Genomic DNA, 18,032 nt, shown 5'->3' on the forward strand with positions numbered 1-18,032 from the left:
GGGAGATGCCCGGAGGCTGCGGGGTCGCCCCTGGGTCCTCCGCGCCTCGGGAGGTCAGCGCCGCGCGGGCCTGGCCTCTCAGGCCCCACCTGCTCGCCGCCTCTCGGCACCTGCTGCGTCCCCCCGCGTTCCCCGCTCCCACCACACCCACCGGCCCGGACGAACCGTGTCCCCACGGGGTTGAACCCCGCAGCGCGCGGCAGCGATGGCAGGAAGGGGCGGGGGGGGCGCTCAGGCGACAGGCGTTGTCCCAGTCCCGGGTCCCCCCTGCCCCGCCCCGCCCCCCGTATCCCCGGCCCCCCCCCTGTGCTCCCCGGCCCCCCCGCCCCCTGTGTCCCCTCCCCCGGCCCTCCGCTGGCGCCGCGCCCTCCCCGGGCCCGTCCCGGGCACCCCCTCTCCGCGCCCGGCCCCCCAGCGCCCAGCCTCCGCGTGCAGGTCCGAGGCGCCCCGCCCCCCGCCCGCTTCGCGCGGTCATCGATGTGCTCGGCGCTCTCCTGGGCCGGCCTGGGAGTGGGCGGGCCGGCTTGCGTCGGGTGGTCTAACAGGCGCCGGGCGGGGCCAATGGCGCGGCCGCACGGCTCCGCCCCCTCCTTCCGATTGGTCGGCGCCGGAGGGGCCCGGGGGCCCGGGAGCCTGGGGGATAGGACTCAGCCTCGCCGCCGCGCCGCGCCCTCAGCTCCCGGCTCCGTGGTTCCTGCCCGGCCGCCGCCGCCGCCGCCATGGCCGAGTGAGTGGGGCCCGGCGGCCCCGGACTTCCCGGCGGGGCCGCCCCGACGTCCTGGGCCCCGCGGTCGCTGGAGCGCGGCCCGCAGCCCGGGTGCTTCGGGGTCGCCGCCTCTGGAAGGCCCGGGGCGGGGGAGGGCGGAGGGCGGAGGGCGGAGGGGAGGGAGGGGAGGGGAGGGGGCCCCGGAGCAGGGGGCCGGGGGGCCGGGAGCAGCCCGGGGGGGGCGGGAGCAGGGGGGTCGTCCGCGGCGAGCTCGGGCGGGCGCGCGCGGTGGGGACGCGGCGGGGACGCGCGGAGCGGAGCTGACCCCCCGCCCCCCTGCAGGGCTGACGTCGCGCTGATCGGGCTGGCGGTCATGGGCCAGAACTTGATCTTGAACATGAACGACCACGGCTTCGTGGTGAGTCGCGCGCGCTGCCCGCGGGGCCGGGGCCGGGGCCGGGGGCGGGGCGCGGGGCGGTGCCGGTGGCCCCGGAGCCCGACCACCTGCTGCTGCTGCGGCTCCCGCGGGACGGGGCCTTGGCCCAGGACGAGAAGCAGCGACCTCGTGGATGTGGCCCGGACGCCGCGGGTCTGCCCCATCCTCGATCCCGATCCCCGATCCCCGATCCCCGATCCTCTATCCTCTATCCTCGAGGAGGCGTCCGCCCCGCCCCGGGAGCGCAGAGTCTCACTCTGCTGCCGGGTGAGACCGGGGCCGAGCGAGGAGTGAGCGGCGCAGCCGGACGTGCCCGCTCGGACCCGAGTACTGGCGGCGGCTGCTGGCTCCTGGCCTGACGCTGAGCCCGGCGGGGGGCGACCCCGCTGACCTGCCGCGGCCGCTGGCTCTGGCCTCTGGCCGGGCTCACTCCTCGCCTCGGCCGAGCAGCTTCCCCGTAATCTAGGGTCTGAAGGTCCTCTGTGCCCTGGGTCCTCCTCATCCGACCTTTCGTCCTGCTAGGTCTGCGCCTTCAATAGGACCGTCTCCAAAGTGGATGATTTCTTGGCCAACGAGGCAAAGGGAACCAAAGTGGTTGGTGCTCACTCCTTGGAGGAGATGGTCTCCAAGCTGAAGAAGCCGCGGCGGATCATACTGCTGGTGAAGGCCGGGCAGGCCGTGGACGACTTCATCGGCAAGCTGGTGAGGCGGGCTCTGCGCCCAGCTGCTGCCAGCGGGGCAGCTTCTCCCCTTCCTTCCTTCGGTTATTTTTATTTAGGAGATTTTTTTTTTCTCTCCCGTGTCTGGATGCGAACTCCTCAGTTCAGACAAAACGATGCTTAAACGTCTCGGTGTTGGTTAACGTGATTGGCACTAATTAAGTCACCGCATATCCTCAGGTGGTATTAATTACGTAAGAATGAAATTCTGAGGACACTAAGACATTTCCATAAGAATTCATCAGCAGGGATCCCTGGGTGGCACAGCGGTTTGGCGCCTGCCTTTGGCCCAGGGCGCGATCCTGGAGACCCGGGATCGAATCCCACGTCAGGCTCCCGGTGCATGGAGCCTGCTTCTCCCTCTGCCTGTGTCTCTGCCTCTTTCTCTTTCTCTCTCTGTGTGACTATCATAAATAAAAATTAAAAAAAAAAAAAAAGAATTCATCAGCAGTAGGAACACACAGTATTCATCTCAGTCCCTGTCTTTGATATTCAAAAAAACTTATTATTTTGGTTGTACATTAAGCATGTTTAGTTCTCTTCACTAAAAGTTAGAAGACTTCATTTTTCTCAGCATATGTATAAAGTAACACCTTGTAAATCATTGTATGATTTATTTTATTTTTATTTTATTTTTTTTTTAAATTTATGATAGTCACACACACACAGAGAGAGAGAGAGAGAGAGAGAGAGAGAGAGAGGCAGAGACACAGGCAGACGGAGAAGCAGGCTCCATGCACCGGGAGCCCGACGTGGGATTCGATCCCGGGTCTCCAGGATCGCGCCCTGGGCCAAAGGCAGGCGCCAAACCGCTGCGCCACCCAGGGATCCCTCATTGTATGATTTAATATGAATGATGAGATTCCCTTAGGGAATCCTAGGAACTACAATGCTGGGTACTTCTTTTTTTTTTTTTTTTTTAAAGGTTTTATTTATTTATTCATGAAGACACAGAGAGAGGCAGAGACACAGGCAGAGGGAGAAGCAGGCTCCATGCAGGGAGCCTGATGCGGGACTTGATCCCGGGTCTCCAGGATCAGGCCCTGGGCTGGAGGCGGTGCCAAACCGCTGAGCCACCCGGGCTGCCCTGGGTACTTCTGAATGATTTGTTGACTCTAGCAAGTGTATCTTTTTTTGGAAGAAAAATACGTGTATGGACTGCAGTGGCCATGCTAGGGCAGGCAGGTGACAAAGTCCCGAGTGCCCCAGAGGTTCTGCTGTTGTACTTCTGGCCCTGAGTCTCAGCGGAAGGGGGACTGCTTTGCCTTAGGTGCTAATTCTGGTTCTTTAACGCTGTAGTCTGACCCCTCCTTTAGGCAACCCCCCATGGCCCCAGGGACAGGGCATGTGGTCTTTGCCAGGCTGTCCCCTCACAGAAGGGCCCACGACCACTCACCCACTGGGATGGCCGGGGGAGAGGAGGAGCCAATGGTGAAAATAGCTGTTTCCCCGGGGACTGTGCCCAGCAACATTGGTTGAAGCACCGATGCTGTGAGCGGCTTCTGGGGCACCTCTGGGGCCCTTCCCTCAACATACCTCACAGTTTCTGGCAACAAGCTTGCTCCCAGTGCCGTGCAGCCGTGGGTGCTCTTCCCTCCAGCAGAACCCACAAAACTACACACGGCATATGGGTGGAGGGGAACCTGGGGAAATGACTTAAGAAGATACTCAAAGCCAGGATCCCTGGGTGACTCAACGGTGTAGCCTTCGACCCAGGCGTGATCCTGGAGTCCCGAGATTGAGTCCCACGTCAGGCTCCCTGCATGCAGCCTGCTTCTTCCTCTGTGTGTGTGTGTGTGTGTGTGTGTGTGTGTGTCTCATGAATAAATAAATAAAATCTTTAAAAAAGAAAAAAGATACTCAAAACCATTTTGTAGGAACAGCTCTGAGAAAACCAAGGCATTAGCTGTTCAGAAGAAATGTTTCGCTGTGAGAATGTAGTGACAATAAACAAAGACAAGGGATGTTTTACGGGAGTCGTGTTAACAGTGGGGGTGTCTCCGCCGGGAGAGGACCTTGTAACCAGTGTGCCACCGTTAAAAAAAAGTGATCTAGAAAGGAAGAACACTGTGATAAGGAAAGGACGTACCAAGCTTTCTGTGTAGCAGGATGCTAAGCTGGTCACCATTAGCTACGCACAGAATGGACTGGAAAGTGGTAGTTTATTCTTCAGCATAAAAAAATACGAAGTCGTGTTCGCTGGAGCCTCGTGCAGGGAGTCTGAATAATAACTTAATAGAGTCAGGCTTAGCTGTGCTGTGGAAAGGTGTGCTAGTTTGAGGTCTGGTCTCCTGCCATCTCCAGACAGGGCTGATCACGTCATTTGGTCAGGCACCAAACCAACTGATGGCTACTTATGGATCTCCACTCTGCCCTGAGCAGATTTTACAGGAAGTGACGTGATCCTTTAGAACAAGTCCTGTTCCCAGTGTTTGGGGATGTAAAGCAGCCAGTGACACACAATGGAAATACAAAATTTTGCAGGTAGCTTTTGGTTGTCATGAAATTTTAAAGAGAATAATCTTACTGGCAGAGAATTCTGACTAGGCTGCTAGCCCTACCCTTGCCCATAGGATCCAGCTCTAGCCAAGGGAGGGAGGACTACTGAAAACTAAACTATATATGCTTTTAGGCTGGATTTATTTGAGAGAAATTCTTGTTTCAACTGGTCAAAGTACATTCTGTTTTTGTCTTTCATTTCTTAACGCTAGTATCTGGTTACAGGTACCACTGTTGAACACTGGTGACATCATCATCGATGGAGGAAATTCTGAATACAGGGACACCACAGTAAGTATTCTTCAGTCTGAGTTCTTCCTGGGTCTGAGAACATTGTAGAAAAACGTATCAGCATAGCACCTGTGATAAAGGAGTGGACTGTCCTTCTGTAGTGCTGACCCTGGGGCTTGGTGTGGAGCTGCCATCCTCAACCATTGCTTCTGCTAAGACATACCTGAGGTCTCTTCAATCACACGTGGAACTCAGAAAGATGACTTCCGCTTAGATAGAGTAGGGCTGCCCGTGTGTGCCTAGCTCGTCCCTCTGCCTCCAGCCCATGAGATGTCTGTACGACAGGGTTGAGAGCCACGGCTCTACTGGCCTCATGTGTAGGAGACCCTGAATGATCTCAAGTGCTGAATGGCAGAAAGTCATACTTGTATGAAACCAGCTCTTAAAAGTAAAACCGTGGAAAACCCATCAACTCTTAATGGAGTCTAATAGTCCTAGATCTTCTAGGGAACCGAGAATGTGTGTTGGCCTTATTATTTCCTTTTGGGGGAAGGGTAGCTATTTTAAACTTCATGAATTTTTTTTTAAATTTATTAAGTAATCTCTACACCCACATGGGGCTCAGACTCACAACCTCGAGATCAAGAGTCACCTGCTTTATTGACTGAGCCAGCTGGGCTCCCGGATTTTTTTTTTTTTCCTAACTCAAACTGAGGCAATCAAATTTCTCTTTTTACTTAATTAATTTTTAATTAATTATTAAAGTAGACTCCCACCCAACATGGGGCTTGAACTCACAACCCTGAGATCAAGAGTTGTGTGCTCTACCACTGAGCCAGTCAGGTGCCCCAGGATAAAATTTCTTTTTTTTTTTTTTTTTTAATTTTTTTTTAATTTTTTATTTATTTATGATAGTCACAGAGAGAGAGAGAGAGAGAGAGAGAGAGAGGCAGAGACACAGGCAGAGGGAGAAGCAGGCTCCATGCACCGGGAGCCCGACGTGGGATTCGATCCCGGGTCTCCAGGATCGCGCCCTGGGCCAAAGGCAGGCGCCAAACCGCTGCGCCACCCAGGGATCCCTTTTAAATTTTTTTTAAATTTTTTATTTATTTACAGGATAAAATTTCTTGAATGATCAGGTTCTTGGATCCTTGGGCCATTTCACATCCAGTGTGGGCTCTCCATACCTGTCCTCTACCTCCTCTTCATTCATTGAGAGAAACTATTTTATGGAAGCATAATGAAATTGTTTTTCTCTCCTGCCAGAGACGGTGTCGAGACCTCAAGGCCAAGGGAATCTTGTTTGTGGGGAGTGGAGTCAGTGGTGGAGAGGAGGGGGCCCGGTATGGCCCCTCCCTTATGCCAGGAGGGGACAAAGAGGCCTGGTGAGTATCCAAGGTGCCACCCCCCTGTCAGCATAAGGGAGCCTGAGCTGTGAGGAGGGTGAGGCATGGGCATTTCTGCCACCCTGATCTCAGTGGTGCCTGAGTGTTGGAGATGCTGGAAATATTTCTTTTATCTATACCTTTCGCTACTTTGACATCACATGTGTGCATATTCTCTTTTGCGTTTTGTCTTCTGTTACTTCCTCCAAGACTGACACTAGGACGTTCTCAATAGGCTTAACAGAGTTCAGAGGCTTTAAGGAAGGTTCTGTTCGAATAATGTCCTGGGCACGGTCTGAAGTTAGAAGTAATGTCTGCCTCTACAATTGATGCACAGTCCTAAAATAACTGTTTATTTAACAATTGTGAGTAATGGAAAAATCTGACACGGCCTGCCTGTTTTGTGCCTGGGAAAACGAGGTAGAAGTTTTCTATTTGACTTGTGGGAAAAACAAATTTTGTACTGTTCACTGTGCTGTATGTAAGAGGAAGTGTTGGCCATAGAGGGGGAGGTGCACTGGTGATGTAAGAGGAGGAGTGCGTAAGGCGTGGGGGTGGGGGGCAAGCAGGACAGAGAATCCAAATGAAAAGGTGCAAGTAGTAATCACCCCTGACACAGACTGAGAGAGCCAGACAGGGCTGGAGAAGCAGAAGAGAAAGAGCGAGCAAAGGAGGGATCTTGTTGAGGGAAACGTGGAAAGGTACCATTCTTTTCTGAATGAGTTTGAATTCCAAATATGCTAGAATTATATTAAGTATAAAAGTAAGGAGTGACCCAGCCTAGTTCCCAGAGGTGTAGGGCTTACTGGGGAAGATTATTTTTTAAACTCCCTGTCGTCTCGGGAAAAATAAAATAAACTACCTGTCTCGGGCAGCTCGGGTGGCGCAGCAGCTTAGTGCTGCCTGCAGCCCGGGGTGTGATCCTGGAGACCCGGGATCGAGTCCCACGTCAGGCTCCCTGCCTGGAGCCTGCTTCTCCCTCTGCCTGTGTCTCTGCCTCTCTCTCTCTCTCTGTGTGTGTCTTTCATGAATAAATAATAAATAAAATCTTAAAAAAATAAAAAATTCCCTCTCTGATGAATAGGTTGGGGAATTCCTGCAGCATGTGAAATCTAAAGATTTTATTTATTTGAGCAAGAGCGTATGTGCACAGATGCACAAGTTTCAGCAAGGGGAGAGGTAGGGAGAGAATCCCAAGCAGACACTCTGTTGCGTGCAGAGCCCAGCACAGCACTCGATCCCAGGACCCTGAGATCATAACCTGAGCCAAAATCAAAAGTCAGACCCTTAACCGACTGAGCCTCCCCAGGCGCCCCTGCAGTATGTGAAATCTAGAAGTAGAGAGAGGCCTTCCTTCCTGCCTCTCAGAAGCTTACGAACATTTTATCTCGGGCTAGGCACACAGACGATACACGTGAGAACATCTGATAAGGCGCAGGTGCCCCAGTTGCTCCTGGACTCCTTCTCCCAGGCCCAGCTGGAGAAGTAGAAGCCGCACCGTCATCTGAAAGGCTCAGTACGAGCTCCGTGATGTTCTGAAGCTTAACATTTAGCTGTCTGAGCTCTAATCCTGAACGTTAACTTTGCAATTCTGTCAATTCTGTGTCTTTACCAAACACTTGTTGTAAAGAAGCCTTTATTAGTAAGTAGTGAGGAGACCAGAAGCAGAAAGCCTTGTGAGCTAACCTGGCCTCCTGCGGGGCAGTGGGAGGGACGAAGCACAGCAGCCTTCCTCTGGGTAATAAGGAAACCTGCGCAGTTCTGCACTCCCGGGATTGCGCCCCGCCCGGTGACCTGCATCCAGACTCGTAAAAGGCATCTGTCTCTGCAGGAACTTCCCTGTTGCTTGCTGTTTGGAATCACAGCTCCTTTTGACAGTGCAGAGGAAATTTCTCCGGGTGCTTTCATGCTTCCAGCGGGTCTGTCTGCTTTAACCAGATGGTCTGCAGCCTCTGACGGGCTTACCCCGTGGTCTTGGCACATTGGTTACTTTTTCCATGAAAGGGAGCGCTTCCACCTCCTACTTGGAGAAAAAAAATCGGGGGTGGAGGGAGGTCCTTGAATATTTGAGATCTCAGTCCTCTTTTCAGCAGCTAAACTACATGGTTCCACCCCACAGGCCCCACATCAAGACCATCTTCCAAGGCATCGCTGCGAAGGTCGGATCGGGGGAACCCTGCTGTGACTGGGCAAGTTCTGGCTTCTCTTTCAAGCCAGGTGGTAACTTGGGCGCAAACATGACACAGTGCACACAGCCAGGACCACCTTGTGGCAGCAGTTGGTTGTGTGACAAGCATCTCAGTCTTGAAGTCGCTAGTGCAGCTGAGGCCCAAGATGCATGCCTGTTTTACTTGTCCTTGCATCTTAATATTTCAGAGCCTTGAGGCTGGTATTAGAAACAGGCCTCCTCAATTCATCTAAAAGTTGGATTCTTTAAGAAGGTACAGCAAGGATGAGGTGAAGCGAGATTTGTTTTAGCCGTGTGACTTCATGAAAATGAAGAAAATGTCAGAATCAAAAGCGGGCTTTCTCTGCCTGCATGGAAGGAGAACTGAGTGGCTGATGCGATCAGATGTCCTGGCCACGGATGTGGACAATCTCTCCCATAGCCTGGGACGCAGGTATTCTGTGCTTGAACAGAGTACGCTATACATGGCCTTTTGCCTTCACGAAATGGGAGGGAGGTCCAGGCTCACTCCTGTATGCCTCCCTCCCTGCATTTTGTGTTGCTGCTAAAATCAGTTTTATCCCTGCTGCAGCCTCGGACCATGCCATGGGTGGGAAAGGCACTAGGCTGGGAGACCTGGCCTGTAATTCTGGCTCTCCATTCACTGTGTGACATGAGTGACTCAGTACAGTGTGGGCTTCAGTGTTCTCGTCTATAAAATATGGGGGGTGGGCTGGATGGTCTCCGAGATCTCTTTAGCTCCTAATCCCATTTTTTAGTTTTATTTTGTATGAGGGAGGTTAAGAGGGGAGATGGAAGAGGCCTGAGGTGTACGAGGAATTGGGGAGGCCTGACCCTAACCCTGACCAGGCCCAGTGATGGCAGCGGGCACCCCACGCTGGTCCATACATCTTAACCAGCCATCATGGAGTTCGGGCAAAGTCTGCCTAGGCCAAGAGGTGCTGGGCTGGGTTTGGAGGGTTGAGGATTTTCTCATTAGTATGAAGGATTAGGAAGGGAACTTTCAGGCCTCAGTCGCTGATTACTACAGTAACAGGACACAAACAGTCCCCTCTCTGTAGACATGTTTAGGACAAAATGGTGAAGAAAAAACTAGCACTGGCCCTCAAGTGTCCCGGTCAAGTCGGGGATTGACTTTCCGTAGCCTCAGGGCGTTAATCTCAGGATATTGAAAAAGCTGGTAGAGATACTAAGAGCAGGGTTCATTCGTGAAGTTACAGGAAGGATGGGGTGAAGTAAGATGTTATTAGCCCTGTTACTCAGCAGCCGCAGAAGGTGTCCAAATCAGAAGGGGGCAGCTCAGAGGGTGGAAGTCTGTGATGTGGGCGTCCACAGTACGGCTCACGGCAGTGACAGAGCAGAGACGGCACACCAGGCCCGGCAGACCTCGCAGGGGGACGCCTGTCGTGGGGATGGATGCACCTGACGGCAGCACCCGATGCCACCGAGTATTTGACCACGATACCCCTTTTGTTCTGCCTCCCGAGCCACTAGACAGTTTTCAGATTATTTGGCTTCCCGCGCAGCTCGCCTGCAGGGACGGAACGAGCCAGTGGGACTGACACTGTAAGCACTAAGGATCCGTAGTCAAGTTTCTTGTCCTAAACTCACAGGCTGGTGTTCTGACTGTATACATCTTGCCAGTGTTCCTATAAGTCCGTGTCTTGGCCGCTGGGAGACTGGCAGGAACACGTTTCTGGGCTTGGTAGCCGTTAGAAACAACCACGACACATTTATGTTTTTAAAAGTACAAGTGATTTACTTAGCCGACTTACTGTAAGCCCGGTGAGTAGGAGAGCGGTGACCTCAGGAGGACGAGGGCTCCTTTCACTTGGGGGCAGGGCTGGGGGCACGGGGCCCTTAGTAGCAGGAGAGGATGGGAGACAGTGGCTGAGGAGCTGTGGGTGCTCGAAGTGAATTGGGATGTTTGGAAAAACCTTGAGAGGAACGAATTCAGAGTGAGTCTGCAGTCACGCCGGACTGTGCTGAGCTGTGTGGAGCTGTTATGGAGCGATTCTTAATTTTAAAAATACTGCAGATATTTGCTTCGTATTTGTCATTTTTTATAGGGGGAGGGAGCCTTGCCAAAGAACTTGACGTGGGCTTTTCTGAGGTATTACCCGCTGCTCTGACGGCCTCCTGGTGCCCGTTGCTCTGACAGGTGGGAGACGAAGGAGCAGGACACTTTGTGAAGATGGTGCACAATGGGATAGAGTACGGGGACATGCAGCTCATCTGTGAGGCTTACCACCTGATGAGGGATGTGCTGGGCATGGAGCATAACGGGATGGCGGAGGTGAGTCCCAGGCCTTGCCCCCGGCCGCAGGGGACTCTGCTCAGATGAGAGGGGTTTGCTGGCCACGACGAAGCCTTCCTCTGCCTCCTTCCTGTGGTCACTGCTGGTGGCAGGTTGGTCTCGGCCTCCCATCAGGGGACACGGTAAGATAGGACAGCTGGTCACTGAGCCGAGTCCCCAGGTTACCTGGGCGGCAGTCATTACCACCATTTAGTGACCATTCCCGTGTCAGGCCTGTGGCCTTTTACTGGTCCTCTCATCGTCCCCCACGGGAGGCGGAATCGAAACTTGCTTTCCTGGTCAGGTTGGGACCGGCTGTTTGACAGTTAATCAAAAAGGTCAGAGTGGGGGGGAACATTTTATCATGAACCAGATGTTCAAACATACAGCAGAGTTGAAAGAACGCTTGTGTGCGCACCACCCAGATTCTCCTCTGGGATTTTACTAAACCTGATCGAATATCTGCCCATCTATCAGTTTGATCTTTTAAAAATACACGTCGAGGTAGACATCAGGACTCCAGTCTCTAGACAGTCTGCATCGTTACTAGGTAACATTTATTTTAACTGAAAAGAGGAAGGCGCATTCATCACCCGTCCAGTCCTTTTCTCGAGGCGTGGCTCTGCTGGCCAGCACCGTAGTCCTCTCTCTCACCATCTGCAATTTCTGCTCCCAGTGACTTCATGTGGAACACGGTTTAGAAATACTTACTTGTGAGATGTCTGCAGCAGAACCCTTCCAGAATTTTTTTTTTTACAGGTTTTCCTCCTCATTTTTTGTTTGCTTTATTAAAGTTTATTACCTTTTTAATCGTCTTCACCCAGTGTGGGGCTTGAACTCACGACCTGGAGATCATGATCTGCACCCTCCACCGACTCAGACCGCCCGGCACCCGTCCTCCTGGCAGTCTCCACTTGGCTTCACTGATTTGCCTTGACTGTTCTTTCCAAAACAGTTTAACTTGATTTTCATTGGAAGAGCGCTTTTCATTTTTTGTGTTCAAATGTAACTGACTGACTTAGAGGTCAACGTATCTATTCAACAAATACTGCGCCTGCTGCTTTGTGTGCTAGAAACTGTTCTAAACCTTGGGGATGTGACCAAAGTCCCTGTCTGCACAGAGCTGGGAAGCCAGGCTAGCAATTACGCAGACGTTCGTTGGCGGTAACTGTTACACAGAAGAGGAGAGGGGAGTTAAGGAGGTCGGGGGAGCAGGGAAGGCCTCTGAGGGGGCAGCGGTGTGAGGTGAGGAGCGCTCGGCTCTGTGGGAAGAACGTGCTGGCAGGTGCTGGCAGTCACCGGCATGACCACCTGAAGTCACGTACCTTACATACCACCTCACATACCGCTGACTGGTGGTGAGCAGAAAACTCAGCTCGGGAGGCAGCGCTCGCTCGCATGCACTTAGAGCCCTGGAGCCTCGGGGCGGAGCAGATGGAGCGCGTGGGTCTGTATTTGCAGAGGAAGGCGGTGAGCCAGGGAAGGGGGCCCTCTGGGCAGCCCCTGCTTTCTCTCACCCGGTTTCCTCTCACGTCCCGCACTAGGCATTTGAGGAATGGAATAAGACGGAGCTCGACTCTTTCCTCATTGAAATCACCGCCAATATTCTCAAGTTCCGAGACAGTGATGGCCAACACCTGCTGCCCAAGATCAGGGACAGCGCAGGGCAGAAGGGCACGGGGAAGTGGACTGCCATCTCAGCCCTGGAGTACGGCGTTCCCGTCACCCTCATCGGTAACGTGCGGCCTGGCCTCCGCTGAAGCCTCTCGTCTCCCTGGTTTTGCTCTCGCTGTCTTGGAAGATGGGGGTAGCCTGGCTACTAGGGAGCGGGTCTTCAGGGGAACGTGGGCGGCCTCCGGTGCCTTCTGCTCCAGCGCAAGAGGCTGACGCCCTTGAATCTCTTCTCTCCCTCCTGTGGCTTTGAGATGCACTTGGGAGTGCCTGGCTTTCCTACCCAGTTCGACCTTCGGGGTTGCTTTTGTCTGAGTGACTGAACAGTGGCTGGTGACTCCCATGACTTTCTAAGGGGAAAGTCACCGTAACGAAATTTTTCATACACAAGTTTACCAAATGACATAAGCTTATGTACTCAGCATTTCTTATAAATGTTTTGCTGAGGTGTCCCCCTTCCCCTGATATTTATTACTTTATTTCATTTAAGGTTTATTTATTTTTAAGTAATCTCTGCCCAGCATGGGGCTTGAAGTCATGATCCTGAGGTCAAGAGTCACCTGCTCTTCCTACTGAGCCAGCCAAGCGCCCTTCCCCCAGATATTTTTTTTTTTCCCCAGATATTTTTTAAAAAGAGAGTATTACCTATACATTTCAGGTCCTTTATATTCCCTCCCTCCCTCCCTCCTTCTTTCCTCTCCCTTTAGAACAAAAAGCCACCATCCTGGCTATTCATGTGTGTCATTTTCATGCATGTTGTTTGTTTAATAGCAGTGAGCTAAGCATCAGACTCAAGATACAGGGGAAAGGAAATTCTAGAAAGCAGAAACACACAGAGAACAAATAATAAGAGGATTAATAAAACTACGAGTTAGTCCTTTAAGGATAAGATAGGTACACTTCTGGCAAGATTGAAAATGGAGAATAAAACAAGGTGGCTAGCATGCTGAATGAAGGGCTAATCGTTGCTCCGCCTCCAGTAAAACATTCTCCCCTCTGCTCATCTGGTCACGGGTGGCCTTTCCCTCCCTCGTCTCCCCCCTCCTTTTCATTTGCTAGAACTATGGCTCCCCGTGACCAGGGACGGTGCTGGGAGGTGCCCTGAGGGCAAGCTGGTTGCATAGCCAGCTCTGCAGAAGGAAGCAGTCACTTTTTTGCTAGTCGCTGGGTGCTGCCCTGGGCAGGGACCTCGGGGACGACAGCGGGGGACGGTTTCTTCATCGCGGACTCCAACAGGAGTACTGTAGGTTCCTCTCGCTTGAGAGACTTGGTCCCCTTCTGCCAGTGGAAGGCGGGCCAGGCCTACTCCCTGCTCGGTGCCATTCTCATTTGGGGAACTAAGGGGGAAGTGAGTCTCAGGCTGATCCTTGGGTAACACCGAGTGTTGCGCCACGCTGGCCTCCTTGCGCCACGCTGGCCTCCTTGCACCAGCTGTTACCCAGAGGCTTCCGCCCTCCCGTGCTGAGTCCCCCTCCAGCACCCAGCCACCGTGTGTGTGCGCTGCTGGCACGGCAGGGGTGCTGCCCCAAGATGAGCGATGCCTGCTCATGGGGTGCTTGGAGTTTGGGCAGGGTGGTCAGGTGTAGGGCTGGTTCTTTTCCTTGAAAACAAAGACCAGAGATTTGACTTCATTTTGTCTGTGGGGGAAGGAATATTTCGAGTAATCTATCCTAATTATATAAATTGTCAGCGGAGCAGGAGTCTTCTATAAGGGCTAATTGTTGAAGATGGTAAATGTCTTGATACTAAAGTACCGTATCATGATGTCATTTATTCAAATAAAATCGTGGTGCTGATGGACATACTAGAAACTAAATTTTAACAATTACGTGTGGAGTTTTTGTGGGGTGAGCCTGTGCTATTCCTCAGTACTCGTTTCAGATGAGCCCCATGTCCAGGCAGTGCCACCGTAGCCGAGCGTCCAGCCCAATCCCAAGGCAGCCTGACGGTAACTAGTTTTCAAGGGGTAGTGAGTGCTTCTAAGGAAGAGAGTTTGAACATTTAAAAATTAAATTTCTCGGGCAGCGCAGGTGGTCCAGCGGTTTAACGCGGCTTTCAGCCCAGGGTGTGATCCTGGAGACCCGAGATCGAGTCCCGTGTCGGGCTCCCTGCATAGAGCCTGCTTCTCCCTCTGCCTGTGTCTCTGTCTCTCTCTCACTCTCTCTCTCTCTGATGAATAAATAAATAAAATCTTTAAAAAAATTAAAATTAAGTTTCTCTCAAGTGAAACTGAAACTTTATATATGGACCAACAGACAAATTCTGAGTAACAGTGGTTTCACCTGTGTTGTGACTCGAACTTGAACTTACAACCCTGAGATCAAGAGTCGCATGCTCCACCGCCTGAGCCAGCCAGGCACTTCCAATTCCCCTTCTGAATGTTGTGTTGATCTTTGTGGTTGATACCTGTATTTATGTTGGAAGATTGACTTGTTTGGACTTGTAGTTCTCAAATTGTCTAGAGCTTTCTCAAAATTCAAAACCTTTTTTAAGCTTAAAAGTTCTTTCTGCACCAGGTTAGATGTTGTGGCCCAAGGTTGAGACTTCAGCTCTTTGCACTGCTGGAAATCCAGCTCCTTTTCTAGTTTTCCTCACCCTCTCTGGCTTATGTGTACTCTTTTCCCTCCGGTTTTCTGTGTGAACTTTGGTAATGTTATCCCCTCCCCTGCGCAGGAGAAGCGGTTTTTGCTCGATGCTTATCATCTCTGAAGGATGAGAGGATTCAGGCTAGCAAAAAGCTGAAGGGTCCCCAGAAGATGCAGTTTGAAGGTGATAAGAAAGCATTCCTGGAAGATATTCGGAAGGTGGGGCCCAGTCCCTGGCAGTGGTGCTTGTTGGCGCTTCGGGAGGCAGTGGGGTGGGAGGACGTGGGAGGCCCAGGTGGGGGCAGCAGAGTCCAGCCCTGTCCCGTTACCCCTGTCCATGCTAGGACCTGCACCGCGGGCGGGGGGCACGTGGCTGGCTCTCGCTCTGACGGGGCCGTGGTTCTTTAGGCCCTCTATGCTTCCAAGATCATCTCGTACGCTCAAGGCTTTATGCTGCTGAGACAGGCAGCTACAGAATTTGGCTGGACCCTCAACTATGGTGCCATCGCCCTGATGTGGAGAGGGGGCTGCATCATCAGGAGGTGAGTGCGGGGGGCACAGAGAGTGGTGGTCTCTGCGCCTGTGTGGACAGTTTCCCTGGGACTGGTTTACACGGTCACATCCCGCCTTTATGCCGTATGTCAGCTGTTAAACCAGATTGTCTGCGCTACACCCTTTAAAGTGGTCCTGTGAGAACCATCGTGCCCTCTGGCCTTGCCTCTTGGGACTCTGGCACCCTCTTCACTGAGCCAGCAGCTGGCTTAAAGGGATGAGGAGAGCAAGCTCGTACCCTGCTAGGGCGTGTGTCTGCTCCCGACTTCTCTTCCCGCTCTGCCGGCATTCAGCGTGCTGAGGCTAATGTTCGCTCATTTCTTCCCTCCTAATTTCAGCGTGTTCCTGGGAAAGATAAAGGATGCGTTTGATCGGAACCCACAACTTCAGAATCTACTACTTGATGACTTTTTCAAGTCAGCGGTTGAAAACTGCCAGGTAGGTATCCCCCCGCTGGGTGGTGGGAACCGTCTCAGCGGGTTTTGTCTTTCACTTACGGGCGTCAATGCACATGGAATTCTGTTGCTTTGACTGGGAGCGGTTATCTACTCTGTCTGTGGCTTGTGTTTGCTCAGGACTCGTGGCGGCGGGCAGTGAGCACCGGAGTCCAGGCGGGCGTCCCCATGCCCTGCTTCACCACCGCCCTTTCCTTCTATGATGGATACAGACACGAGATGCTACCGGCCAACCTCATCCAGGTGAGCTCTCGGAGTAGGTGCCAAACATCGACCTGGCTGGTGCCGAGGGCGGCGTGTCCACGTATTACTCCAACCAACCCAATTTCTTGTTTTCCAGGCTCAGCGGGATTACTTTGGGGCTCACACTTACGAACTCTTAGCCAAACCCGGACAGTTTATCCACACCAATTGGACAGGCCACGGTGGCAGCGTGTCGTCCTCTTCATACAATGCCTGACCAGACTGGTTACCCGCCACGATTCCCTAGACTGGGACATTCCACTTGCCACTTGCCACTGCTTACACAGCCCTCTGCCCTACTTTCTGCTCAGACCTTTTAAAGTAGTCTCTCATAAGAGACTCCTGAAAAAGTTAATGTGAGTTTACTTACTTGTAAAGTAGCTGGGTGAGCAGCACCGTGCCCTCTGGCCTGGCCCCTTGGGGCCGAGCAGGAGGTGCCCGCGTGCACACCAGCGTGAATCATGAATCAGCTCCCAGCAACAGTTTTCCACGTGTCCCCTGTGATTAGGGAGGCAGGGCAATTTCCCCTGATAGAGGCACGCATAGATGGGAAGGGTTGCTGTGGGATTTTCTCAAACTGGAATCTTTGTATCATGTAATAGATTTCCCATTCTCCACTTAATAAAAGGTACATTCTACTTACCGTCTTCTCTAGACTTCAGTAGTCTCACATTGGCCACAGTGAGCCGTCCTCACCCCGGCAGAAGGGTTTGCAGCAGGTTTCATCACATGGGAGTCTGTTTCCTTTGAGCCTTGTTCACTTTTTCCTCTGCATTTTCTCCAAAAGAAGACTCCAGAATAATACAAGAAACACAGCAAAGTTAGGATCCCGATTAACTGTGTGGGAAAAGATGAGAAGGGGATACAGGGGACCTGAATGTGTTCCCAGGTTGGGCACTGGGTCCATGGACGTGCACTGATGACAGTCCTCATGCCTTTTGTGTTGTCACACTTGATACTACTACACGACATGGTGGGCTCAGGGTGCCCACCTCTTTCTCTTTGGCCCTGAGCCAGGTGCTTGGGTTTGGGGTGGGATTTTTAGCAACCAAGCGTCCTCCTTGAATCTGGCCTATCGACTTTATCTTATTTACTCAAGGACAAAAGTTCCTGCCAGCATACTTCGTAGTGTTCTGTGGCCTGATGCCAGTGTAATTGTTTTATTCCAGCAGCCTAACTCCAGGAAGATTTCTCTGGAATGCTTTAGAAAGCCCAGAGAGTACCCTAGAATAGAGCAAAGGGCTTCCTTGTTTTGACAGCTGGTGCGGAATCTGACCTCTGACCTTTTTCAGAAAAGTGCAGGGGTTCACAGAGCTATCATGGGAGGCGACCCTTTTCATTAAATGTTCGGCATTTGAAGCTCTCAGCCTGGATGTGACTACTTAGCCAGACAGGGCCGGCACCCCTCCCCGCCCCACCTGCAAGTCTAAGAGGTGCTGAGTCACTGCCCATGACAGGGCTCTTTTGTAAGGGGGAAGAACCACTCGATGCAGCTTCTCTCACAGGTGACTGGTGACCACTTGCTCGAGGCAGACAGGCGTTCCTAGGATGGAGAGCGAGTTCCCTCAAAGAAACACTGGTGAGGGGTTGGGGACGGAATGTGAAGCTGGACTGTCCACAAGAGTGTCTTGAAATCCTAATCATCACCTGCAGTAGAAGCTCCTGCTCACTCTCCAGAAGCTGTGAAGCTTTAGATCCAGGCCCTTCACCTACTGGCTGTTGGACTTGGGCAAATTACTTACTATCTCTGCTCTGAGTTTTCTCATTTGTAAAAGACAATAATGGTACCGTCTCCTCAAGGCTACTTTGAGGATTCGCGGAGTAAGAATAGGCCAGTGCCTGGCAGATGATAAGCTCCTGTATGTGGCATTATTACGACCACGTCAGGGTGTACCTGTCCCTGAAGCAGTGGGATTTCTGAGAGTCAGAAACCAAATTACTTCTCAGCACCCAGTGGGGAGCTCACTCTGCAAACCAGTCCTCAGAAGGTTCCTGGTGGGGCTCCCCTGTGTGCTGCACAGTGGGGTGTGTGGGTGTGGCCCCACACTGCGCGACGCCACGTTGGC

At 52.6% G+C, this 18,032-nt stretch overlaps 1 protein-coding gene across 1 annotated transcript; it reads left to right on the forward strand.

The window, feature by feature from the left end:
• Window positions 1-614: 614 nt before the first annotated feature.
• On the forward strand, window positions 615-16,609 carry PGD (phosphogluconate dehydrogenase). The gene is made up of 13 exons (XM_055331090.1): window positions 615-727; window positions 1,049-1,124; window positions 1,665-1,844; window positions 4,586-4,651; window positions 5,858-5,976; window positions 8,096-8,165; window positions 10,326-10,460; window positions 12,005-12,194; window positions 14,805-14,935; window positions 15,125-15,258; window positions 15,607-15,706; window positions 15,844-15,966; window positions 16,064-16,609. Exons 1-13 carry the CDS (start codon window positions 720-722, stop codon window positions 16,181-16,183), a joined length of 1,452 nt encoding a protein of 483 aa, XP_055187065.1. The 5' UTR covers window positions 615-719; the 3' UTR covers window positions 16,184-16,609.
• The last annotated feature ends 1,423 nt before the right edge of the window (window positions 16,610-18,032 follow it).

This window comes from Nyctereutes procyonoides, unplaced genomic scaffold (genome assembly GCF_905146905.1).
Source record: "Nyctereutes procyonoides isolate TBG_1078 unplaced genomic scaffold, NYPRO_anot_genome, whole genome shotgun sequence".
Taxonomy (NCBI): Eukaryota; Metazoa; Chordata; class Mammalia; order Carnivora; family Canidae; genus Nyctereutes; species Nyctereutes procyonoides.

What these genes read in the sequence shown, in the direction of transcription:
- PGD (XM_055331090.1), top strand. An exon ending in AGCATAACGGGATGGCGGAG is followed by an intron (nt 10,461 to 12,004) that starts GTGAGTCCCAGG and finishes GTCCCGCACTAG; the next exon opens with GCATTTGAGGAATGGAATAA. An exon ending in GGGGGCTGCATCATCAGGAG is followed by an intron (nt 15,259 to 15,606) that starts GTGAGTGCGGGG and finishes TCCTAATTTCAG; the next exon opens with CGTGTTCCTGGGAAAGATAA.